Consider the following 27713-nt stretch of genomic DNA (forward strand, 5'->3'; position numbering starts at 1 on the left):
CTAACTCTAGTGGAATGCTTATAAGGTACCTGTGTTGGTTTTTCATCGCCCTGACACATACATGAAAGTATGTATCTTCCAGAGAGTATCTGATTTTACAGGGTGTGCACCTATGACTTTCTCTGATGACTGGGCTATTTTATAGCTTTCTAAATAGAAACTAAGTAGTAGAAAACTGATAACAATGCAGGTTTTTCTTGTCTTCTTGTCCACAGTAGTGCAAATGATTCTTTTTTTTTATTTTTGTTTTTATTATTTTTTTTGAGACGGAGTCTCAGTCTGTCTGGAGTGCAGTAGCACGATCTTGGCTCACTGCAAGCTCCATCTCTTGGGTTCACGCCATTCTCCCGCCTCAGACTCCTGAGTAGCTGGGACTACAGACACCCGCCACCATGCCAGGATATTTTTTTTTGTACTTTTAGTAGAGACGGGGTTTCACCGTGTTAGCCAGGATGGTCTCGATCTCCTGATCTCGTGATCTGCCCGCCTTGGCCTCCCAAAGTGCTGGGATTACACCGCGCCCAGCCGCAAATGATTCTTGTTCACAGAAATGCAAAGGCATACTGCATTTAGAGATAAAATTTTATTATGTTTTATAAAACATTATAGAGATAAAACTTGAACATGTTTACTGACCTGTGGGATATCAACCAGTTTTGCATTTATTAGCAAAATCATTTTAGCATTCCTAACTGCATGTGTACATTCTCTAAATTCTTCTACTAGTCTCCTCATTAATTAATTGAATCAACAAATTATTTGACACAGGTTCATTTTACATTTGTTTGAGAGTCTTGATTTTACTTTGTAAAAAATTATAGTTTAGCAATTTTGAAGGTTCCACTGAGAAGCCCAAGTGGGCTTTCCTGACAAAGTAAACTTCTGATGGGGTTTAGGACACATTACTCCAAAATATAGCACCTTGGCATATTAAATATTTTAAACTGAAGAAATTTGAGAAGCAGGAAGTTCACTCTACTTTACCCCGTCTTTCTCCCCTGAAGCAGACTGTAAAACCTAGGAAGAATTTTCTGATCTTTCCTTGAAGAAAGAGACTGGGTGCCCTCCCAATACGTGGAGGAAAGGAATGTCCTTATCTTTGAAGATAAAATGGCACAGAGAAGAATCTGTACAAACAAGATGAAACTGCTTTTGCAAAATTATGACAATAAGAGAAATCTAACATAGTTGACTCCATCTTGTTTCTGACCTTCAGGATGTCCTTGGTCATTCCTGGGCATAGGCCAACCTAACTTTAGGAAAATAATTTTTTTTTATGTGTGTGTGATGGAGTTTCACTCTTGTCACCCAGGCTGGAATGCAATGGCATGGTCTTGGCTCACAGCAACCTCTGCCTCCTGTGTTCAGGCAATTCTTCTGCCTCAGCCTCCTGGGTAGATGGGATTACAGGTGCCCGCACCCACGCCAGGCTAATTTTTTTTTTTTTTTGAGATAGAGTCTTGCTCTGTCACCCAGGCTGCAGTGCAATGGTGCAATCTTGGCTCACTGCAAGCTCTGCCTCCTGGTTCACGCTATGCTCCTGCCTCAGCCTCCCAAGTAGCTAGGACTGCAGGTACCCACCACCATGCCCAGCTAATTTTTGCATTTTTAGTAAAGATGGGGTTTCACCTTGTTGGCCAAGCTGGTCTCGAACTCCTGCCCTCAGGTAATCTGCCTGCCTTGGCCTCCCAAAGTGCTAGGATTACAGGCGCAAGCCACTGCACCCGACCTGTTTATAATATAACTTGCAAGCAAGGATGAGAATAATCCCTCACTAAAACAAATCCCCTCCTTGTGTAGGGACCAAAGACCATCTTTATAAGACTAATGAAAGGCCACAAGAATAGGATTATGGGGTGGGGGGCTGAACTCTGATAAGACATAGACATCTTTCTCCAATCCTTTACTGCTCGGGAGTCACGTGGCCAGAGGTCACCAGATTTGTGACTTCCTCAGTTGCTCCTATAGATAACATCACGGTTGTAAAACCTAAGAATTTTTTTTTTTTTGAGACATCTTCCAGATAGACCCAACATGGACTCATGACTCAACTGAACCTGTGGCCCCACTCAGATGTGGACTCAGTGCTTGAGGACTGTTTTCCACACCCCTATGATTTCATCCCCCGCCAATCAACAGCACCCATTCCCTAGCTCTCTGCCCACCAAACTCCATAGAAACCCTAAACTCTGAGCCTTTGGGGCTACTGATTTGAGTAAAATTATAATTCTGTTTCCTGCATGGCAGGGCCAGTCTCGTGTCAATTAAACTCTTTCTTTACTGCATTGCCATGGTCTCCATGAATCAGTTTTGTCTGTGCAGCAGGCAGGAAGAACTCATCAGGAGTTACAAAGATTTGCTGTTTTCCCCATTTTATTACTATTAGATCATACATTTTGTCCAATCATATTTCTCTATGACAGTTCACTTGTCATCAAACCTAACATAAAAATATGCAGAATTTACCATTTTTTTCTGGTCTTCATTTTTTAATGAAAGCTTCTGTGTCATGTGAAACTTGTGTTAAATAAATTGTGTATTTTTCACTTGAAAATCTGTCTTTTGTTAAGGAGTCTCAGCTGTGAACCTAGGATGGGTACAGAAAAGATGGTTTTCCTACCTTACACTGTGTCGTTGGAGAAGTTTACCAATGGTTGCTTAACCTGGGCACATCTTTTCTTCGTTTCCAGAGTAAATTCCAAGTAATAGTAGAACTTTGGCTTTGCTTACTCACTCTCTGTTTATCTATTTTTATCCCTCCCTCTCTAGTAATTTTGTGTTTAGTTCTTGTTTCTGGTTTGCCCATAGTCAACAACTTATTCTCAATTGGTTGTTGTAATGATTGGGAATTTGGTTTTACAATGTAACCATTTGGTGATCTCTCTACATGATGGAGAAGATCTTTTTTGTTGGGTAAAAAACAACAGAGAATTTGGTAAGTTTTTGTTTGTTTTTCTGTATGTTTATCTATTTGTGAACTCAAATCAATTCAGAATGTTGTGCCCGCTGGGAAGCAGACTAGATTTTTGATATCAAGACTAGTTAGTGTTTGTATTTCTGTGTTTATTCTTGACTCATGGCAGAATTGAAAGACTGAAGCCATAAGCTCTCTACTTATCTGTGTGTCTATATGTATTAGTATTTGTCATTGGGAAAGATACTGCCCTTTAATTGTAAGAGTTGGAAAAGTTTTTCAGCTTTTGAAAAGTATTAATACTAGAAAGTATTTATAAATTAGATTATAATGTCTCTTAAAGAAGCTCTCATCTTATTTTTATAGAGATAATTAAGCCCTTATATAATTCTATTTCCCCATTTAACAGAAAATAAGAAAATTGAATTTTTAATATGTTAAATGTACTTGATTTTTTAAAAAATTCTTTTTACAAAGACTGTTAGCTCAAAAAAGTGGTAAGACTTTAAGTTTACATAATAATGTGAAATCTTTGGCAGATATGACTGATTTAGTAACTTTTTTTTAAATAGCTGAAGCTTTTATTTGGTTTATCAATATTAGGTACAATATATGCATTAGTCCATTTTCACACTGCTATAAAGAAATACCTGAGACTGGGTAATTTATAAGGAAAGAGGTTTAATTGACTCACAGTTCCTCATGGTTGGGGAGGTCTCAGGAAACTTACAATCATGGCGGAAGGTCACGGGGATTCAGGTACCTCTTCACAAGACAGCAGGAAAAAAAATGAGAAAGAGCAAAAGAAGAAGGAAGTGCCAAACACTTATAAAACCATCAGATTTCCTGATAACTCACTCACTGTGATGAGAACAGCATGGAGGAAATCACCCCCATGATTCAATCACCTCCCACCAGGTCCCTCCCTTAACACATGGGGATTACATTTTGAGATGAGAGTTGGATGGGAACACAAAGCCACCCAGAAAAGAAAATGGATTTTCTTTCTCATTAAGATGCCATTTTATACCTTCTTAGTGAGGCCTTTCCTGGCTGATCTACTTAAAATTACAAGCTACCTCCCCAGCTCATGATTCCCAAATGTCTGGGCACTTCCCTACAGTTATTATTTTTTCTATAGACCTTATTTTCTAACATGCTGTATAATTTGATCACTTATTATGTCTACTGCTTATTGTCTGTCTTCTCCTTGTACATTGGAAGTTGTACAAAGGCAAGGGATTTTGTTTTGTTTCCTAATATAACCCAGGGGTCAAATAGGGATTCAATGAATATTTTTGAGTAAACTAATGCAGAATTGATGTTGGATGTCAGCAGAGATGGGATGCCTATAACAAGGTGTGTAGTCAGCCTCACCAGCTCCTGAGAGATCCCTTCCTGTACTCTTCCCCAGGCTAAAGACTGGGTAACTTATAAAGGAAAGAAGTTTAATTGACTCACAGTTCCTCATGGCTGGGGAGGCCAGTATAGACATAGTAGCAACCCCCATAAATTCTCAAAGCCTAAGACTGAATTTCTGAGGGGTCCCTGAGAGAAGGATTTACTGATAAGAGTGAATGAGAATGACAGGGGTTGAGTCCAGACCTCATTACCAAGAATGCTGCCCAGAGGTGCTTCAGTCTCATCCCAACCTCTACACTCATCAAGTAGGGAACAAAAAAGACACAGGCCTTCACACCTCTCCTAGCTGGGGAAACTGATGATCCCATGAAAATGTGAGCTCACAGGGGAAATTAGTGAGACATCTGAGGAGAACAAGCTGTGCAAAAGAAAATTCACTTACTGAAAACCTGTATTTGAACACACAGCATTTACAAAAATTTGATCATGTAGTAAGTCAAAAGACAAATTTAGGTAAGTCTCAACAAATGTAAAAAAGCTTGTATCATTCAGACCACATTCTCAAACTACAATGCAATTAAATTAGAAGTTAATTAAAAATTAATTATAAAAACTGCCTTATTTGAAAACTTTATTAAGGGACCTTGCTACTCACTTTCTCTGTGAGACATGGTGAGATTATAAACAGAGCTGTTTTTACTGTAAGAATAAAACAGATGTTTTTAAATCTCAAAAACACTTTTATCCTTCTCAGTAAGTTCCTAGGCTACTTATTAAAGTATAAATAAGTTCTTAGTCTACTTATTACTGTATTAATAAGTAATATTTATTAGCATAGGATCTTGTTAGTTCCTGAAGAACAATCCTTAAGATTTTCAACAACTTTCATTGAGAACAATCTTTAAGATTTTATATTTTCTTTTCTGATTTCTTCTTTGATTTTGGAAACAAGAAATAGAAAAATGAAGATCAAAAAACAAAAACTTCAAAAAAAAGTGTGCAACTTTTGTTGAAAACTAAACTATGTTCTTGAGGTGGGAAAGAATGCGCTTACTAACACTGGACGATAATTCAAAAAAACTTGAGATCATTTTTCATCTGCCTTCTTATATTTTAATAATTTATGTTGCCCTAAATTCCACATAGTATGTGGAGGAAATCAAAAGGAATATAGATAACAATTTAAGGCTTAACTCCTAAATTTCTATCTTAGGTCTCAAACTCTTCCTTGAACCCAAGCTTTTTATATCTATCTACCTACTTAAGCTTTTTATATATGGACGTTTACCCTTGGATGTCTAATAGGCATCTCAAACTCCGTGAATTCAAAATTGCACTCTTGATGTCCAGCCCCCATAAACCTGCTCTTCCTTTGGTCTTTCTCATTTTACCACTACTCTTTCACTTGTTTAGGCCAAAAACTCTGGAGTCATTGTGGATCCTTCTCTTTTTATTACATTCTGCATGCACTTTAGATACAAATAGTGTTGGCTTTACCTGGAAAATATTCCTCAATCTGACAATCTTAGCATTTTCACTGCTACTTCTTTGGTCAGTGCCACCATCATTTCTATCCCGGAAAATGTCACTGTCTAGTGTCCCTGAATCCACTCATGTGCTTTTATAATCTGTTTGCTACTCAGCAGTCAGATCATGTTATGAACCTGCTGAAAACTTTTCTTATCACAGGGACCCAAAGGTTTTCTATAGCTTGGTTAGCTGCTTCTCTATTCCCATCTGTTTCTACTTTCCTTCTCCCTCACTGTCTGCAGCCACACTGGCCTTCCTGATGTGCCTCAAACAGGTGCAAATCCTTCCTACCTACCTCAAGGTCTTGTGCTTATTGCTTCTTCTACTGGAAACCTCTAGAGACTTCAACAGTTTCCTCCCTCCCTTCAGTCATTCTGCATGAATACCCTGGACCCAGTATGTCCTTTTCCCAAATAAATTTTTATAAAATGGTACTCCAACATTCTTTATTACTTGCCCTGCTTTACTTATTTTTTCAAAACACTTTCAACTATCTTTCATTATAGATCTCTATTCATTTGAATATTGTGTGTCTTTAATAGAATGTAAGCTCCTTGAGGGCAGAGGTTTATGCAAGAAAGCAGCTGAGCATAGGTTGGTGCCAGCACAAAGTAGGTGCTTAGTAAGTATTTTCTAGTGAATTGAGAGTGAATATTAAGGGTAGAGATGGTGGGGTAGCTAGATCCTTCAAAAAGGCTGAATTGATTGATTGTAAAGATGAGCTAATTTTAGAGATTAAGTGTTTCAAAAGAAACCACTGATAAAATTACAGAAATTACTGATTCATATATGGAAATACTTTTAAAATCTGGCAAAGTGACATGCTACAATCATTGAACAGTCTGCAATTCAAGTGGAATGTGCTGTAATGGGACTTTTGACATCCATCCTCTATAGAGGCAGCTGTAAATACATTTAAAAGCGAACTAAAAAACTCACATTGTTTATCACTGCATTACAGGCCTGGGACTTTCCAAGAATAAACAAAATGCTAACTATTTATACAGACATTCTTTTTTTCCACTGCAAATGATCTGAGATGGACTTAAGTGTTACATGTCTTAACTGATGTTTTGCAATGTTTTTCTCATTAACGCCCTCTCATGCTTTTCTCTTCTCATCTCTCCTCAAACTCTTGTCAGAACAACATGCTGCATTGTGCAACAAAAGTTTACTTTCATCTCCAAACATGTTAAAGGATACATTAGATTAAAGGAAAGAATGTCAAGACTAATGGAGAAGTCATTAAAATGAAGAGATGTTGCATTAAAAACAAAAAGAGTCTCTTTTGGATCCCGAAGGCATTCACTAATTTCCCATTGTAATTTATTTACCAGCAAGCTTCACAATTCTGCTTCTAGTTCAATTCCAAGGGTCTGGGTGTTGGGAGCAAAGCTGAAATTATGACATTTTGAGTATAACAGGATATCTTTTAAACTGGTTGTGTTGACAAGTCACTTAGGGATTGGAATGAGACCAAAGACAGGAGGCTTGGCAGATGACAGATGATCAGAAGATGCTGTTTCTGCATTTTACCCAGACCTACTGGGGAGAAAAGCCGACGATCTTTTGGCCTGGACTCTTCTCAGCTCCATTATGGTAGTCCAAAACACCAACCTATTGGCCAGCAGTATGCATTTCCTCTCAAATGGCACTTCATTGGGTACTTTTAGCTATGAATATTCACAAAGAACCTTCAATATCATTGTCTGTAGAAGAAAACTAACAGGAATAAAGAAAAACATCTGGATAACATATAAATAAAAGCACCCTGAAGACCCTGTGACCATTTAAAAATATTACACGCAGAATTCTGAATGAAAAACTGCAGTTTGTTTGCCATTTGCTTTGTGAAATGGACATCTAAGACGTTTCCCAATAAACATTTGAAAAGAAACAGAAAACCCAAAAGACAAACTTAGGTCTTTCATTTAGGACTAGGCTAAATGGAAGAGGACTTGGTTTATACCAGAGAAAATTTAATATGGAGCTGTTAGGAAAGCTCCCCACCAAGGTGAATCCATTCATCCTTAGTAGCCTGTCTAGTGCTTTCAAAGGTCTCTGCCCACAAAGAGTCATCACTGAGGTTAATAGGATAATGCACAGAATTCATCAGGAAGTGAACTCTGTTTTGCTACCTCGTGATCCTCAAGGGAGTACTTCAACCACACTTTGTCCAAAACTGTTATTCAATGAGTCATGTTTGCACTCAGTTACTCGGAAGCCAAATGAGTAGTATACGTTATAAATCATTTCTGCTCAAAGTTCTTGTATCACATGAGGATAAATGCTCTATGTTATGATACAATCAGCCCTTCTTGTGCTTTAGAGAGACTGTATCTTTCCAAAATACATAATAATTTTATATCTGAGAGCCAAGAGTTTTCTTTTTGAGACAGGGTCTTGCTCTGTCACCCAGGCAGGTGCGGTGGCACAATCTGAGCTCACTGCAACCTCTGACCCCTGGGCTCAAGTGGTCCTCCCACCTCAGGCTCCCAAGTAGCTGGGACTACTGGCATGTGCCACCGTGCCAAGATAATTTTCTGTATTTTTAGTAGAGACAGGGTCTCACCATCTTGCTCGGGCTGGTCTCAAACTCCTGAGCTCAAGTGATCCATCTACCTTAGCCTCCCAAAGTGTTAGGACTACAGGTGTGAGCCACTATGCCTGGCCTAAGAGCCAAGAGTTCTTTAACTTAACAAAAAATGATGATTTGTAAGAATTATTTTTGGAGATGGGGGATAAACATAGTATTTTTTAATTATTTGATTTAATTTGACATTTGGAAGAGAAAAATTTCAGGTCATTGATTATTAATTCTTGTGATATTATAGCTCATCAGATTTTTAGCTATCTTAAGGGATATGTACAAATTCTCCAAAATATCACAAAACAAAATGAACTCTAATGGCTTCAAAAACAACAATTATAGAGCCCCTGTAGAATGTCAGGGACTACTTTGCATATTTTGACTCATATATTTAAGCCTCTAAATATCCTTAGGAGATAAAAACTGCCATTATTCCATTTTTAGAAAGGAAGACACTGAGACAGAGAATGAGGATGAAGGAATTTGGTCAACATCACACAGTTGAAAATAGAAGATCTGGAGTTTGAATCCATGAGCCAGACCTGAGAGCATATGCTTTATTGCTTTCAGTGAATTCGTTGACTAGCGAAGTATCTTCCATATGCACAATTCTGGGCTAGTGCTGGACATGAGGAGGACATCTGACTGGTTGCGTGCAGCACTGAATGTCCTCAGGCTGGTGCTTCATTGTCATGTGGTCCCTGACACAGTTGCCAGAATGCATGACCTCCATGGATCACCACACTACTTTGATCTCCTTGTTTTTTGTTTTTTTTAATGTAGCAGCTTTATTGAGATATAGTTAACATAACATATAATTCACTCATGTAAAGTGTACAATTTAATGGCTTTGAATATATTCACAGAGTTGTACAACCATCATCATCATCAGTTTTAGAAGATTTTCATTATTCTGAAAAAAAGAACCTCATACCCATTCGTAGTCACTCTTTATAAGCCCCTCTCCCAATTACTAACAAGCACTGGTCTGCTTTATGTCTCCATAGATTTTTTTTATTATGAACATTTCATATAAATAGAATCATACAATATGTGAACTTTTCTGTCTGGCTTCTTTCATTTAGCATGATGTTTTCAAGCTTCATCCATGTTATAGTACGTGTTAGGACTTCATTTCTGTTTATTGTCAAATAACATTCTATTGTCTGAATTTGCCACATTTTATGTATTCATTCAGTACTCAATGGACATTTTTCCACTCTTTGGCTATTATAAATAACAATGCTATGAATATTTGTGTGCAAGTTTTTTGTGTAGATGTGTTTTAATTTCTCACAGGTGTACACTTAGGAGTGAAATTGCTGTGTCATAGGGTAAGACTACATTAAACATTTTAAGAAATTGCCAGCCTGTTTTCCTCCTTGCTTATTGACAGTAAGAAGTCCTTCTTAGCAGTTTTTGCAAAAGTGACTTTTCTCCTCTATAGAAGCACCTTGACATTAGAAGGCAAAGATGCCAGACCTTGTCTTCAACAAATATTCAACATCTGGTGGACTATAAGTGGCCACTTTTAGTAACAGAAACCAAATGGAAAATGTAGAATAATCTTGAGTAACTACCCCAACCCTTCTTAATATTAGGTCTTTTAAGTGACTGTATGAAACAAATTTAATAAATGATGAAAACAATAGTAGCATCTGTTAAACACTGTAGATGTATCAGGAGGTCTATGAAGTATTACAAGTATTTTATCATTCAATTTTAGAACCACTAAAATATTTTAGAATCTTTACATTCTAGAGAGTAAGATTAAAGCAAAATTATAAGAATGACAGAGCCATAGTTTTATCTATACTGATCACTAGGTAGCGGGAAAAGGTTTAGCTTGAAGTAAGAAAAACTAAAACAAAAAGATGAACTTCCCTGAATGGAAGACTATTCAAAAGACACTCACTTAGCTGGGTCACTGAGGCTGTTTTCAGGAAGCAGGAAGTAGAATGAGTTACTGTTATCTTTTTCTGGGTCTGTGTACTTATGATGCTATCTCATGGTTTAATTTTTCTATAGGTACACAGGATGTGTGGGTGGCCAAATAAAGTATTACAGAAGCTGGTAAATATTAACAGAAAAAAGAAAAGAGGAACTGTTCTATTAAAACATTTTATTAGCTTTTGTTAAAAAATTTTCCATTTGCAAAGTGCCCATCTCTTGCCTACTATGAAAATTTGTTTGAATAGGTTTATCCACCTAAGCCTACGTGAGAGACCAGTGAGTAGACACAAAGTTAAACACACAAGAAACAACTCTTATGCAGTATTTTGTTGTGACGTCTTTTAAGTAAAAATTGGGAAATTTATATTTATTATAACAAATGATGGCCAAATGATAGCCACGAAAGCCATTGCTGGCAAATAATTATAATTCATACGGTAATGACATTTCCTGTGAAAAGAATTACAATATATGTCGTGGGATCCACCACTAGTCTTCCTTCTGGAAATAAAAATCAAACTGATCAATTTGCTTCAGTATATTAGGTAAGAAAAAAATAATGGTGTCTAACTGCAGAGGGCGTTGTGTTGTTTCGGATTTTGTATAGAGGTGTCCATATAGAAACTTTCTAATGTGGATTCTGATTATACAACTATGAAAAAATTTGAAAGTATTATTATTCTCAATGAATTCTAATTTGATTTGAAGGCCATGGGAAGAATCCCTGTCCTACATTCTGCTTTAGTCCTTAAGATCCAGTTAGAAGCTGCTTGCAGTCGTCCTCATTGCTTGGGAAGACTAGGCTTTTCTATTTAGCAACCAATCCAGGAACTAGATTTCACCACACTAACCACATCTTCCTTCTCTGTGTCATACTTGTATGTTTTTGGTCCTGAAAAGAAGTAAATGTAGCCTAAAAGAGACAAAGTTGAAATTGTGGTTACTGAAGATGACCAGCACATATATAAATGGAAGGATTTGTCATTGTCACTTTCTTAAAGTGTCACCAAAAAGGAATTGTGAATTTGTCAGGTGGCAGTTAGCTTGTCTTCTGTCTTCATGCCCTAGAACCCGACTCCTCAACTTCTCAGTCATTTCTGAGCTTTCTCCTTGTTCCAGCTAGGGTAAGGCCTTCTCGTTGGGGTCATCCAATGTGTCATGCTCAGTTATGTGCTGTGCTTCTGCTCAGGCTGTTCTCCAGGAAGCCCCTTCCCTTCTCTTTGCCTAGTTAAGCCTCTGGCCAATCTTCAAAACCCATCTGAAGTCTCACTATAAAATTTCCAATGATTGCTGCCGATTCTGATCTTTTAATTCTCAGATCGGCTCTTGCAATTATTGTGAGGTCTACCACATGACTCAATACTAAATTATAGATGGTCTGTTTTCCAGTCGTTTCATCTGTGTTGGGTGAACCATTTTGTGAGAGCAGAGGCCACGTCTGGAATGGTCTTTGCACTTCTGAACAGTGTCCAGCCCTGTGCTATTTTTTTTCAGGAAGAGTGTGCTGACTGATTCAGAAGATTCAATTAAATTTATTCGACAAAGTTCTATTCAACTTTCCTAGCTATGTGTTAAATTGCAGGAATTGGATGATGGAGTGGGAAAAAGCACTGAGAAGCTTGAGAATATTTTTTTTTTTTTTGAGACAGGGTATCACTCTGTTGCCCAGGCTAGAGTTCAGTGATGCAATTACAGTTCACTGCAGCCTTGACCTCCTGAGCTCAAGTAATCCTCCCATCTCAGCATCCTGAGTAGCTGGGACTACAGGTGTGTGCCATTATTCCCAGCTAATTTTTTCGTAGAGACAGAGTTTCGCCATATTGCTCAGGCTGGTCTTGAATTTCTGGGCTGAAGTGATCCTGCCACCTCACCCTCCCAAAGTGCTGGGATTACAGGTGTGAGCCACTGCCCCTGGCCAAGACGATGTGTACCTTAAAGATAGAAAAGGTAATCTTGACCCAGGTAGACTTTATGATCTAGCTGACTAATCGATTGAAGCTATACTTTAAAAACTTTCCGTTAGGTGGTCAACATGGTGAAACCCCATCTCTACTAAAAATACAAAAATTAGCTGGGCGTGGTGATACGCACCTGTAGTCCCAGCTACTTGGGAAGTTGAGGCAGAAGAATCGCTTGAACCTGGGAGGCAGAGGTTGCAGTGAGCAGAGATTGCGCCACTGCACTCCAGCCTGGCCACAGAGCGAGACTCTGTCTCAAAACACACACACACACACACACACACACACGAAAAAAACAAAAAACAAAAAAGGTTTCCATTAGGAAAAAGAGAACTACAATACCAGAACTTTTATAGTTACTCTTTCTAGTGGATAATCTGTTTAGATAAACTTATGAAAGGACCTAAGACCAAATATAAGAATCAATGACTGCCACTTGGAAATCCACTTTCTGTTGTGTTAAAGCAGAGCCCAGACTTCTTATGATAGTTTTCATGAAGAAAGTTTTCAGTGGAAACACTCACCATTTAATTCTACAGCAGCATCGATTTGGCCATTTACTCCTGAAAATTCTTCTTCAGTATTCTTTGGATAGTCTTTTTCCATTTTCCTTTTCCGTTCATCGTAGCTAGAAAAAGTATTATTTCATAAATAATATTACTAAGAGGTTTTTACTGGTTGTAAATGACACTATACTGATCAGGCATATGCACACTTATAACTTATTTAGGTTTCTCCCTCTGTCATATACGCATACACATGCACTTATGTTGTTGTTTGTTTATTTTTTCTTTGTTGTGTTTTTGTTTCTTTTGAGATGCGGTCTCACTCTGTTGCCCAGACTGAAGTGCAGTGGTGCCATCATGGCTCACCACTGCCTTGACCTTCCAAGCTCAAGTGATCCTCCTGTCTCAGCCTCCTGAGTAACTGGGAATACAGGCATGTACCACCACACCCTGGATAATTTTTTTTTTATAGAGACAAGGTCTTGCCATGCTGCTCAGGCTGGTCTCAAACTCCTGGTCTCAAGCAATCCTCCCACGTCAACCTCCCAAAGTGCTAGGATTACAGGAATAAACCACTGGTCCTGGCATTTGTTGTTTAAATTGGGCTCTTAAAATACCTAAAAGAGATTATAGACCTTTATCACTATGCTCACATGTCCCTGAGATTCTGGTACCACAAGCTTGGAAGTCACTTGCTTAAAGCAGTCTCCAAAAAATTTCCACATACATTGTTTAGAATTATTCATTCTACATATTATAGCAACATGTTCTGTTAACTCAAAAAAACCTTGCCATTTGAAAGGAACTCTCTATATTTTTTATTGCCTTATTTATTGTTGTAATTAGTTCTCTCTCTCAATTCCTTGGTTCATCAAACAATTGAAAGCCTTTCATAGGGGCTTTTATTCATGAACTTATGCTATGTATCCATGCAGAAAGGGTTGAACAAATAATGCACATTGAACAAATAAACAAATGTGTGAACAATAAGTAAATAAGAACCAAGTAAATATGTAATAATTGAACTTCTGCCTTTTAAACCAATTTACTTGAATTTTGTTGCTTTTGTTTCCTGGAAAGCTTATATGACTGACTGAATAGTAGACCTGATTTCTTTTTCTGGATCAGCAACCAGCATTCAATGATAACTCTGAAGATTGATTAATACATCTCTTTGTGATCTAAATTACTCATTGTTAAAAAAGACTGTGACCGTGTGAGTCAGCATGACTTGTATGAGAATCAGACTTCATTTAAAGTTTGAGAAAGTCCCTTCTTCATTAGCACAGAGTTCCAAATGGGGACACTCCCAGGTGGACACCCCACTCCTTTCCCACCAAAAGGTCAGACAATTTCTCCCAGTGCCTGGGCTACTGAGAAATTTCCTGTGGCAGCAGATCCCACCCACCGTCTCTTGAAATGTGCCTTTTGTGTGGCTATGACTACACAGGACAGGTACAACTCTCTAGTGATGTTGAGCCGGAGGCAGACATTGAAAAAGACATACTCAGGCTGAAACTAAGTGCAAGTCTGAGCTGCTCTACAGAATGTCTGGAGCTAGGGGTGGAAGCTAACTGTCCCAGCATATTATCCATATTAACTATAACAATTAATGTTTCATGTGGACCTTATGTATAGACATTATGCAGTGGCCTGCATAACAAACACAAGGTTACCTACTTTTCATTTCACTAAGTGAGAACGTTACCATTTAACCTTGATTACCTTGATTACCACCTGTTTTCATAATCATTTCACAAAGAAAAAGAAACGTTAACACCAAAAAGGCAGAAAGGACATAAACTCAGAATAAAAGATGGTTTTCGCCAATAATCTGTTTTTATGCTGACATAGACTGCAGCTCCCTGATTTGTAATATTGTGCTGTTCTTATTTAGCTGTGAACTGGTGAGAACTTTGTGATGATCTAGCCCTTTGTTTCTGGAAAGATATTTAAGGATTCCTGTTATAGTCCAAAGAGCTCAACATGTACAGTCTGATGGTACTGGGTTTGAATTTCTGACTCTGTTACCTGCTGACTCCGTGATCAGGAGAACGTACTTTGAGCTCTGAACCCTGGTTTTTCTCATCTGGAAAACAGTGGTCATGAGGGTAAGAGACAATTTACACACATACACGCACACGCACCACACACACACACACACGTGGCACATGTAGCACCAAGAGCAGGCCCAAGCCAGCCGACTTTATCATTTATTTTGGCCCCAAGAACAATTAACTCTAACTTGTCAATATAAGGTTGAGTGAACTTTGTGGTTTGATCTGGGATCCTAAGTCATTAAGGAGTTTAATCTTTAAACTTACTTTACAAGGTAATATTTGTGGTGGTAGGCAAGGTTGAGAAGGGGTGAAAAAGGAGGGCTAAAAAATGTGGGAGGCAGTCTGGAGAAGCAAGTCAGAGAGGGGATTAAGATGAAGTAGGTCTGCTGGTGTGGTGAGGATTTTGCTGAGAGAGTAACAGAAAAGGAGATTATATGATAGGATGAAGATCATGGGCATTTTGACTAACAACAAATAAATGATGAAGAGAATTGAAGAATGAACATATGTGGTGGTTGGGAAGGCCCACTGAATTTGGATTCAGAGGACACGAAATGCAGCTTCAGATGGACCACTGTAGCTCTGTGATCTTGAGTGAATCATGTAACCTCTCAGAGACACAATGTTCAATGGAAATAAAAGAAATACCTACTTCTCAAGATGGTTGCAAAGGTAGATGGGACAAAGAGAGAATATGAGAAAATGCTCAGCATGATTCCTGGCACATAGTGAGCCAGTCGTCAAGAAATAGTAACTGAATTTCAATATTAAGGAAATAAATGCAATTTTTATTGAGAATCAACTATATCTTGAGTATCTGCTAAAATCATTGCATATATCCTCTCATCACTGAGGTCTTATTTGTGAAACCTAAATACCAAACTAGAAATAGTGATCTGAATTATGTTTATTTCCTTTGTGGGCATTTGTTACATCATTTAATATTGATTCAAGGTATTTACATTTAATATATATTAAATAAATCATTGCCTACAACAGATATGTGATGTAGTTTTTCAAATATGTTATCTTACTCTCCACAATTGTATTCTAAGGACTCAGAGTCTGTTTTGATAAAGTGCCTGCATTTTTGTTTAACCTCATCTGTATGCTTAGAACTTAGATTTGTTAGGTATTTTTGGTGTTTTGATTGTGCTGATTTCAGTCATATGTCAAGGGCATAACTGACTCCATTCCACCCTCTTAGAAGCACTAAATGGGGATCTGAGTTTGCAAAAGGATGCTTAAACAGAATGCAAGAAAGGGCGGCAGAAAGGGGAATTTACTGATAAGGTTTCTGAAATGGTTTCAGGGAGTTTTCTCAAGGTGACCTTTCCAGTGTGGGTCAGGAGGGACAGGGAAATAGAAATCTGAAATTCCAGTTTGAAGTTAATGATTTCAGCCAGACATCACATGACTTTCATGAATGAAGTGGCCTTTGTGATCTATACTAGAGAAGGGCAGGTAGGAGAGTGATCGAGAACGAAGGGAAGGCAGGAGAGGAGGAAGTTGCCATGTACAATCCCAGATGAGAGTCCGGAAACAGGACCCCATGAGGAAAATGATTGTGAGGAGATTCTGGGACAAATAATTTATAACAACATAGAAAAATATGTATCCTACAATATTAAGTAGAAGAATGTCAGGACACAAAATTGCATATGTAATTACTTAAAAATGGGGAAAACTGCCAGGAAAAAACTAGAAGAAAAACATTAAATGAGGATCAAAAGATGTTGCAGGTGTTGGCCATTGAAGAATTTCTTTCCCTTTCGTATATTCTGTGTTTTCTGTAACAAACATCACGTGCTGCCCTTGGACTCCATCTTCCTGGGCAGGCTTATATCCTCACATGGCCTCAATCACCACCTGATTACATGATGAATTCCAAGCTTATCTTTCCAGCCTGAGTGCTCTTGAGTTCAAGACCTGTATGTCCAAATCTCTTTTTGATATTTTTCTTCTCAGTTCTCACCAGCATGTCAAACTCCATATGTACAAAATGAAACTGCTTCTTGTTCCCCTAAATCTGCTTCATTTCTTAAGTTTACTGTCTTGATAAATGCCAAAATTGAAAACCCATTTGTTAAGGAAATTACCCCCAACTAGTCAGTCACCCACACCTATGTTTTCTACCATTTGAAGAACAATCAAATCTCCCCCAACTCCCAAACTCATCATCTTTGGCAGAATTCTTGCAATAGTTCTCGCTCTTATTTAAACAATTCAGTGGTTTTTTAGTGCACAGTCATTTGCCATATATTGACATTTCAGGAAATGACAGACCATGTACATAATAGTGGTCGCATAAGATTATAACACTGTATTTTTACTATACCATTTCTATGTTTAGATACACAAATACTTACCATTGTATTACAATTGCCTACAGTATTCAGTACAGTATCATGCTATACAGGTCTGTAGGAGCTATAGGAGAAATAGGGTATACCATATGGCCTAAGTGGGTAGTAAGCAATACCATCTAGGTTTGTGTAAGTACACTCTATGATGTTCGCTGATTGACCAAATCACCTAATGACACATTCCTCAGATCACAGCCCCACTGTTAAGCAAGTGATGTATGACTATAGTCACAGAATTGTGCTACCATCAACACAATCAATTTTAGAATGTTGCCATCACCCGCCCCCACAAAAACCTTATACCTTTTCACTATAAGTCCCCATATCCCACACCCCCATCCCTCCATCTCAACCACACCTAGACAATCACTATCTACTTTCTGTCTGTTTAAACTTATCTATTATGGACACTTTATATAATATGCAGATTTTCATGACTGACATCTTTCATTTAGTATAATGCTCTCAAGATTCATCCATGTTGTACCGTGTACCAGCACTTCATTCATTTTTGTGGGCAAATAATATTCCATTGTATGAATTTATCACATTTGATATATCCATTCAACACTTGATGGAGATTCGGGTTATTTCCAGCATTTGTCTATTATGAATAATGCTGCTATGAACATTTGTATACAGCTATTATGTGGACTTATGTTTTTACTTCTCTTGGGTATATCCTCAAGAGAAAGTGGAATTCTGGGTCAAATGATAATTCTATTTTCTACTTTTTAAGGAGAAGGAGACTGCTTTCCAAAGTGACTATACTAATTTGCATTTCTGCTACCAATATATGAGGGTTCTGATTTCTCCATATTCTCACCAACACTTATTATTATCTGACTTTTTGACAATGCATTCTAGTAGGTGTGAAGAAGTATTTCACTGTGGGTTTCACTTGCATTTTTCTCATGACTATTGATGTTGAAGCATCTTTTCATGTGCTTACTGGCCATTTGTATATCTTTGTTGGAGAAATGTCTATTTAGATCTTTTGCCCATATTTTAACTGAGTTATTTTTGTTATTAATTGAATAGTCCTTTATATATTCTAGACACAAGTTCTTTATCAGATATATGACTTACAAACGTTTCTTACCATTCCCTGGGTTGTCTTTTTACTTTGTTGATTGTGTGCTGTGAAGCAGAAAAGTTTTTAATTTTGAGTAAGCCCAACTTGTCCATTTTTTCTTTTTGCTTATGCTTTTGGTGTTGTATCTGAGCATTCATTGCTAAATCCAAGCTCATGGAGATTTATCTTTATATTTTCCTTTAAGAGTTATGTCATATTAGCTTTTATATTTAAGAAATTTGATCAATTTTGAGTTAATTTTTGTATATGTTGTGAGGTAGGGGTCTAAGTCCATTCTTTTGCATGTGGCTATCCACTCCTTCCAGCACCATTTGTTGAAGGTACCATTTTTCTCCATTGAATGACTTTATATATTTGTCAAAAATCAGCTGCCCATAGATATATGGATTTATTTCTGAACTCTAAATTTTATTCTACTAACATATACGGCTATCCTTATGCTAATATCACAGTCTTAGTTACTGTTTCTTTGTAGTAATTTTTGAAATTGGGAAGTACGAATCCTCCAACTTTGTTCTTTTTAAAGATATTTTGGCTATTCTAGGCCTGTGAGTTTTGAGTTTCAAGAAAAACTTATGAATTTCTACACAGAAACTAGTGGTATTCTGATAGAGATTGTGTTGATTGATACAGATCAATTTGGGGACTACTATCATCTTAAAAATATCCTGATTCATGAACATGAGATATCACTCCATTTAGATCTTGCTTAATTTCTTTCAACAATGTTTTGTAGTTTTCAGACTACAAAACGAAATTTTCCATTTCTTTTGTTAAATTTATTTCTAAGTATTTGACTCTTTTTGATGCTACTCCAGGTGGAATTGCTTTCTTAATTTCATTTTCAAATTGTTTGTTGAGGTGTATAAAAATGCAATTGATTAAAACATTGAACTCATTCCTTTCAACCTTTCTGAACTCATTTATTATTTCTAAAAGTTTTTTTAGAGTATTCTCTAGGGTTTTTCTATTTAAAAGATAATACCATATGCAAAAAGAAATAGTTTTACTTTCTTTCCTATCTGGATAATTTTTATTTCATTTATTCTTGTTTAATTCTCTTGTTTAGGTCCTCCAGTACAATGTGAATGGAGAGATGAGAGCAGAAATTTTTGTCTTGTTTTTGATTTTAGGAGAAATGCATCCAGTCTTTCACCACTGACTATGCCATCAGCTATGGGTTTTCATAGATGCTCTTTATTGATTTGAGAAGGGATTTTTTTATTCCTAGGTTGTTGAATGTTTTTTATTATGAAATAATGTTGAATTTTGCCAAATGCTTTTACTGCATCTATTGAGATAATTATATGATTTTTGTTTTTATTCTATTGATATGGTACATTACATTAATTGATTTTTGGATATTAAACCAATCTCGAATTTCTGTGACAAATCCCACTTGGTCTTGGTGTATAATTCTTTTTATATGTTGCTGGATTTAGTTTGTTAGTGTTTTTGGAGGATTTTTGTAGCCATATTTATAAGATATTGGTCTGAAGCTTTATTTTCTTGTGATGTTTCTCTCTGGTTTTGGTATAAGGATAATGCTGACTTCAGTGAGTTAGGTAGTGTTTTCTTCTTTTCTATGTTTTGGAAAAGTCTGTGAAAAACTGGTATTAATTCTGTTCTCTTCTAAGGTTTGGAGGACTTTGTAAAAAAATGATATTAATTCTTCTTTAAATGTATTGGTAGAATTTACCAGTGAATGCTTCTGGGCCTGGGCTTTTCTCTGTGGATAGTTTTTGATTACTACTTTAATCTCTTTTCTTATTGTAGGTATATTCAGACTGTGTATTTCTTTTTGACTCGGTTTCACTAGATTGTGTCTTCTTAGGAATTTGTCCATTTCGTTTACGTTACCTAATTTATTGGTATACAATCGTTCACAGTATTCCTTTATGACCCTTTTTATTTCTGTAAGGTGGGTAGTAATGTCTCCTCTTTTATTTCTGATTTTAGTAATTTAAATTTTTTCTTTTGGCCAGGTGTGGTGGCTCACGCCTGTAATCCCAGCACTATGGGAGGCTGAGGCAGGTGGTTAACAAGGTCAGGAGATTGAGACCATTCTGGCTAACAAGTGAAACCCCGTCTCTACTAAAAAATACAAAAAAAATTAGCCAGGCATGGGGGCGGATGCCTGTAGTCTCAGCTACTCGGGAGGCTGAGGCAGGAGAATGGTGTGAACCCAGGAGGTGCAGCTTGCAGTGAGTGAGCCAAGATCGCACCACTGTACTCCAGCCTGGGGGGGAAGAGCAAGACTCTGCCTCAAAAAAAAAAAAAAAAAAAAAAAAAAATTGTTTTTCTTTTTTATTTGTAGAAAGTTTGTCACTTTTGTTTATTTTCTCAAAGAACCAAACTTTAGTTTTGTTGGTTTTCTCAAATTGTTTATTTATCATCTATTTTATTTATTTGCATTATAATGTTTATATTTCCTTCTTTCTTCTTGCTTTAGGTTTAATATGTTCTTGATTTTCCATTGCCTCAAAATGGAAGGTGAAGTTATTGATTTCAGATTTTTCTCCTTTTTAAATATAGGCATTTATAGCTATAAATTTTTCTCTGAGTTCTGCTTTCACTGTATCCCATAAGTTCTGGTATGTTGTATTTTAATTTTCATTTATTTCTAAGTACTTTCTAATTTCCCTTGTGATTTCTTCTTTGACTTATTGGTTGTTTAATAGTGTGTTGTTTAATTTCCACATATTTGTCAGTTTTCTAGTTTTCTTTCTAGAACTGATTTCTGGCTTTATTCTATTGTGATCAGACGAGATACTTGTATGACTTAAGTTGTTTTAAATTTGTTGAGACTTGTGTGGTGGCCTAACATATAGTCTATTCTGGGGAATGTTCCATGTTCACTTGAAAAGAATGTCTATTCTGCTCTTTTTGGGTATAGCATTCTATAGATATATGTTAGGTTTAGTTGGTTTATAGTATTGTTCAAGTCTTTTATTCTTTGTTGATCTCTCTAGTTGTCCTATCCATTATTGAAAGTGGGGTATTGAAATCTTTATTATTGTTTCATTATTGAGTTCTCCCTTCATTTCTGTCAATTACTGCTTCATACATTTTTGGGGCCCTGTGTTAGATGCACATATGTTTATAATTATGTCTTCATGGTATATTGACTTTTTGTCATTATAAAATGTCCTTCTTTATTGCTAGTAGCATTTTTTATTTCAAAGTCTGTTTTGCCTGATAATAGTATAGCCATTCAAGCTTTCTTATGGTTTGCTATTCGTATGACGTATTTTTTCCATTCCTTTACTTTCAATCTATTTGTATCTTTGAACCTAAAATGTATCTCCTGTAGACAGCATATAGTTGGGTCTTGTTTTTTACAATCCAATCTGGCAGTCTTTGCCATTTGATTAGACTGTTTAATTTATTCACATTTAAAGTCATTGATAAAGTTGGATTTATGCTTGCCATTTTACTTTTTGTTTTATATATAACTCATGTCTTTTTGGTTCCTCTATTCATCCTCACTGTTTTCTTTTGCATTAGTAAAAATTTTCTAATGTAACATTTTAATTTCTTTTATAATTGTTTAACTATATTTTCCTAAGTGATTTCCTTAGTGGTTGATGTAGGGCTTGCCGTATACATGTTAACTTACAAAAATCTTAAGACTTATACTAAATTAATTCCAGTGAGATATAGAAACATTACTCCTATATAACTCTATTTCTCTTCCCTTCCTTCTGTGTTATTATTGTTATACGTATTATATCGATATACATCTGAAGCCCCAAATTAATTGTTACAATTATTATTTTATATAATTTAATGTCTTCTAAAGAAGCTGAGAAAAGAGAGGATGTATATATTTGCAGCTTTTGTTATGTTAATTGTCTTATTTGCCATTTCTGGTCCTGTTCTTTCGTTCCTGTGAAATTTAGTTACCATCTAGTGTCATTTTTTTTTAAGTCAAATATAGTTTTGCTCCCACCTACTTCCTTCATGTTATTGATAAATATATTTCTTTCTACATGTTGTAGCCTTGACAATACAATTATGCAATAATATGCGCATTGTTTAATATAATTGATTTTCCATTTTTAAATTAAGAGAATAAAGAAGAAGAAATGTGCATTTATGCTGTCTTTTACATAATTACACTTACTGATGCTCTCTGGATATTTGTGGGGGCTCGAATTGCTATCTAGGCTCACTTACTTTCAGCCTGAAGAACTTTCTTTAGTATCTCTGGTTAGGCAATCTGCAAGTAACAAATTCTCTCAGTTTTTGTTTCTCTGGGAATGCCTTTATTTCTCCTTCATTTTTGAAAGATAACTCTGGTGGATGTAAGATTCTTGGTTGAGTTTTTTCTTTGAGAACTTTGAGTATGCTTTCCACTGCCTTTTGGCCTAACTAGTTTTTCTGGTTTCAAGTCTCATTTCCCTCTAATTCAGTCGCATTGCTGGCAGAGTGTTATTTTTATAACATGAATCTTACTGAGTTTCTCCCTTGTCAAAGATATTTAACATGTCCCTCTTCTCTGCAGAATAAACACTGATCTCCCTAGAAAGGCATTGACCCTACCTGATCTGTACCCTGGTTTCCTTGGGCCACCGTTTTGATTTTAGTCTATATTCTAGTCATACTGAACTGCTTGAGGTTTTCCCCATGCTCACATGCTATTTTGTGCATCAGTGCCTTTGCTTTAACTGCTTTCTCTGCCTGGAAGCCACCCACCTGCACCTCAGCCTCTGTCTGGGAAACTCCTACACAACTCTCAAAATGGAGCTCAGCCATCACTTCCTCTAAGAATTATTTCCTGATAATTTTGCTAAGTTGGCCATATCCTCTTTGTTTTGACCCACTGATCTCCTTGAAGTCTTGAGTCAGGGCACTTTTGGCACTTGGATTTCTGTGAGTTATTTATCTGTATATTTACCCTCAACTGTAAGACCTGTTCACCCAACATGAACTGAATGCTTATTATGTGACAGGCATTTCACATTTTTCTCTTTCAATGCCATAATTCTAGGAAGTGTATAGTATTTCTACCCCTATTTTGCAGATGATGAAACTAAGGCAGAAAGGTGATCCAAATTGCCAGATGATTGTTGATAGAGTTAAGATGAACACTAGGACTCTTTTACTTCTGCCCATTCTTAACCAGCAAACTCTACACCTTCTCTTGAATATCACTAGTACACAGGCTGACACATAATATGTCTAATAAATGTAGGTTGAATGTGGTAGTTTAGTCATAAATTTTTTAAAATTTAAAACATGAAAAAACAAGATTTTTTTAACCTATTTCATCTTACTTCTTTTTGTTACTTATTATTTATTTATTTATGGTGACTATAAAATCCTCAAATAAAAACATCTATTTCTAGTATTTCTGAGGCATTCAGGAAGGAGAGAATGTGGAAGACATATTCTACTTTGCAGCAATGATGTCCTGAGTCTGACTGTATAGAAAGAGTGATTCAGGGTAGAGGGGCAATATGATTTAAAAGGGGTAGGACCTGCAGATTTGCAAGTCACTTTGCATAAAATTCAGAAATCATTGATTATCTTGAAGAATTATGGAGGTGTTGACATCCCCTTCCCCCAGAAATCCATTGATGTAGCCACTGCTGTGCTACTGGTAGGCGAGGGAGAACATCTAAAAGAAGAAATTAGCCATAGGAAGTGGACATAATGTAAAAAATGAAAAACTGATTGAACCATTAGGGCCTGCTAGAAAGAGAAAAGGAAGGAATAAAAGTAAGGGGAAGTGGCTCTAGTTGTCAAAGTTTAACCAATATGTCATTTGCTGATGTAGCATGTAATGGCATCAACATAGTAGAGCCTCCTATTTGGATTTGACATTGTGGTCCTCTGCGTGCTGCTCCCCTGTAAGTAACCACCACACAGAGACGTGGGTTCTCCCTTTTAGAGTCTAATCCAACCTGTCCCCAAGCCAACCTTCAATCCTCTGTGGAGGAAGTTCCTCAGTCATTTCCTCATGGCATTTCATTCACTAAAACTGGGTCCAAACTCTGGGAGTTCTTGGAGAATTTCCAGAGACTTTTCTTCCCTTGGCACATTCCTCTGTCACAGACTGAACTAACATGAGGGGCAAGGAAGAACCTGATAAATGTCTAAGATGAGTAAGACCTAACACACTTTCAGTGGATGTCAATGTAGTGAAATTCTTATTCCGTAACTTGAGGCTTGGGACCTTCCATATTTTTTAGTGTGGCCATGTGCTTACCTACAAAACTTCATTTGTCTCCTTTGTCCTTTCTTTGCAGTTGCATCCTTCTACAGTAGGGATGTAATGACTAAAGCTCCCCTGGCCACCACGAGTCATGAGGCAACCATGAGAATGGAAGTATGTGTTAAGAATAGCAGAGCAAAATGTTTAAGGGAACTTGGGTCCCTGGTGATCACCAGTCAGCCATACCAAACTGTCAGACTTTTTACATATATGAGAAAAACAAACCCTCATGTGTTTAAGCCACAATTATTTTGGGGTTTCTGACACTAATGGCTAAATTAAATTTCAAACCAATAGAGGACTTCACATGACAATAAGATGTCACACATATGAGGCCCTGTAAAGCACACTGTGCAGAATTCAGGGGTGTTTATGAATAGGGCCAGTCCAATAGCTTTCTCTACACTTTTGAGCTATAGGTCAGGGTTGTCTGACTCCTTGGTGCATACACCAGCGTGTGTGTTGGAGTGTGTAAAGTAGAAGATTCCCATTGCTGATGGGAGTGTCTGTGTTTTGCCAAAAGCAGCAATTTCAGTCCAATGTTTGGGGCCTTCAGTATTTAAAAAGGAAATTCCCTTTGATGAGATTTTTGACCGAATCGCTGCTCAGAGAAATATTGAGGTTTAAGCAATTTGCTGAGCATCACAAGTTGTTAAGAAATTATTTGTTAATTACCATATAAGTTCCTACTGTTGCTGAAGAATAACTTTTTGAGCACCTACTTTGTGCAGACACTGCTAGGTGTCTGTGTCTGCATGCATTGTATCACTTAACACTCTCCATAACCTGGGAAGGTTAGAAGTGCCTACCATGGTTTCCTTTCTTAACCAGAAAAATGAGCTTGTTAACATTTTAGTTAATGCTCTAGACCAACTTTTTGGTGAATCTATTTATCTAGATTATGAAAGACTTCTCCTTAGTAGATACTCACAGAGAGCCAGTTGGAAAGGTACAGTATGATTTTCTCTGGGAGCAATGAGCATCACTAAAATCAGAGAGCCTTGACCTCCCCATCCTAAAACTTACAGAGAACTTTGAACCTCTGCCCACATCTCTTAACTTAGCTGTTAGGCTTCAATCCAGCCTGACTGAAGGTATATGCTTTACTGCAGGTGCTGGTGGGTGGTAGATTAGACCAAAGATCAGGTGATAAATGGGCAAGAGAGACAATGGGAGAGTGGTTAATTCCCCCATTGAGAATCACACTGTGAATACCCTTTAAAACATTAACTGAATAATCCTAACATAAACGCCCTCAAACTCCAACACACATGCTTACACATGCTTCTCTTGATTTTATTCTCTGAAAATTCACCAGGAGAATTGGATTTCTCAATACCTATCTTCCTGTATATCTGCTCTGTGACTACAGCCACCTTATCTTAAAGAAAGACTTTAGAGAATCATATTCTGTCCTGCAGATATTAGGGCCTCAATAAGTGAATTCCTGTTATCACGTTTTAAAAAGGAAGGTCTGAGAGAAAAATAGCTGGCCTAGTGGTTTAAACACTGGTCTGGAAGTGACAGCTCATGACACCGCATGACACTGAGCAATGCTTCCATGGCTCTCAGTGGCCCAGAAGAGTCAGCAGAGTCCATATTTGTTTGCAATTCTTTCTTTATACAAGAAATTTGCTTTCTTATGAAATATATGTGTGCCTCACTTATATTATTTTCTCAATTCCAAATTGGGGAAGAAAATATGAATCAGAATAAGATGACAAATATCTGTTTTAAAATTTCTTTTATATCACAAAAATGGTTATTTAAAATATGTGATAGGAAATAAAATGAAAGCTCTTGGAACAAAGTTGGGTGCTCTCCTGTTTTCTTCAAGACCCTTTCATGAGCCTAAGGTGTCTAGCATTGTCACCTGCTTAGAATCTGCTTTTGCTTTTCTCTTCGGATGTTTAGGTAAACAGGCAAAAAGAGAAAACTGGGAACAGAGGGAAGGTGTGCAGAGGCAGGGGTGATCTTTGAAGGGGCTCCACTCGTTCCTCAACATGAGTCAACTAAGGATAGAAACTCAGTAGCTAAGATAAGGTGTGACCCTATGTGCAGTGATTGGATGACAGATGACACCTGATTCAGATTTGCTCATACAAAGCCCCTGAGGATAGGAATTGAAATTATATGGTTTCCTTTGGATAAGAAGGATCCTCATATTCTAGGCTGGATAAAAGGACTAAGAAATACGGCCTTTTCCTTCCAGCAGAACTATACTTCAAAGAGACCCACGGTCAGGACCATCTCCATTTTGCCCTAAATCATGGAGTATTGTGGAATGCATTTTATGCTCACATAATAGCAAAGTCAGGCATTCTCAGAAGGTAGTTAGGGATTTGGTGATGCTGCATCTACTCTTTTAGGCCACTAGATGTCCAGTTAATGAGTGCATTGAAAGATCAGGACGTGTCATGTCCTAGAGATCAAACAATGGGATTGTTGAATGAAGGTTTCACTCATTATTTGGATGATTCCATATCTTGAAGACAGTCAACCATCTGTCATTGGCACCCCAGTGGCTGAAAAGAGTCAACGGGCCTATTGCAAACTTGCCTTGCACTCTTTCATGGAAGGGTTTTGTGGTTTTTTTTTTTGTTGTTTTAATCCTTCTCATTGAATACATATAGACAGTCAAAAGGAAAAAAGGCATACCTGTAGTATTCATCTCCCACAAAGAAAAGGGTCTTCTGTGGCTCCCTGAGGTAGACAGCAGCATCTATTTGCTGCACGTGCCTTGGAAATCCAAAGTCATAAATAGTTCGAGGAGGACCTTGCATTTGGAATCCTCTTGTTATCCAGTAGTGGGGACCTGAAAACAGAAATTAAAGTTTATGAAAACTCTGCACCACATGTTGATGCACTTCTCTCATAAAGATTTCTATGAAGGCTCATAAATGGTGTTAGTTTATGGGATATTTGCCATGGCTATAACCCAACAGGAGATATAAGCTTCTAACTACTCAGTTCAGTAAAAGACTTCAAACTTCCCTGGAGGCAAAATTCCCTAGTTATGCCTTAAGAAAGCAATAACATTGATACAATTGTGTTTTACATTTAACATGTTATGTCTTTCAAGATATCCTTCATTTATAATCTCATTTCACCTTCAGAGATCTACGAGAGAGAATGGGCAAGTGACATGCAAATGCCAT

General features: G+C 37.1%; 2 protein-coding genes across 3 annotated transcripts in view; one reads left to right on the forward strand and one right to left on the reverse strand.

Moving 5' to 3' along the window:
- The window catches only part of LOC139357576 (interferon-activable protein 208-like), a 274308-nt gene that overhangs the window by 112239 nt on the left and 134356 nt on the right, over positions 1-27713 (forward strand). The window lies entirely within an intron of this gene.
- Positions 11103-27713, reverse strand: part of LOC105493715 (matrix metallopeptidase 20) — a 47820-nt gene continuing 31209 nt past the window's right edge. The window contains exons 8-10 of the mRNA XM_011761575.2: positions 27214-27370; positions 12832-12935; positions 11103-11262 (exon numbers count right to left, since the gene is read on the reverse strand). Of these exons, the coding sequence (XP_011759877.1) occupies positions 11162-11262; positions 12832-12935; positions 27214-27370 (362 nt within the window). The 3' untranslated portion in view covers positions 11103-11161. The remainder of the gene's footprint in view (positions 11263-12831; positions 12936-27213; positions 27371-27713) is intronic.

Source organism: Macaca nemestrina, chromosome 12, assembly GCF_043159975.1.
Source record: "Macaca nemestrina isolate mMacNem1 chromosome 12, mMacNem.hap1, whole genome shotgun sequence".
Taxonomy (NCBI): domain Eukaryota; kingdom Metazoa; phylum Chordata; class Mammalia; order Primates; family Cercopithecidae; genus Macaca; species Macaca nemestrina.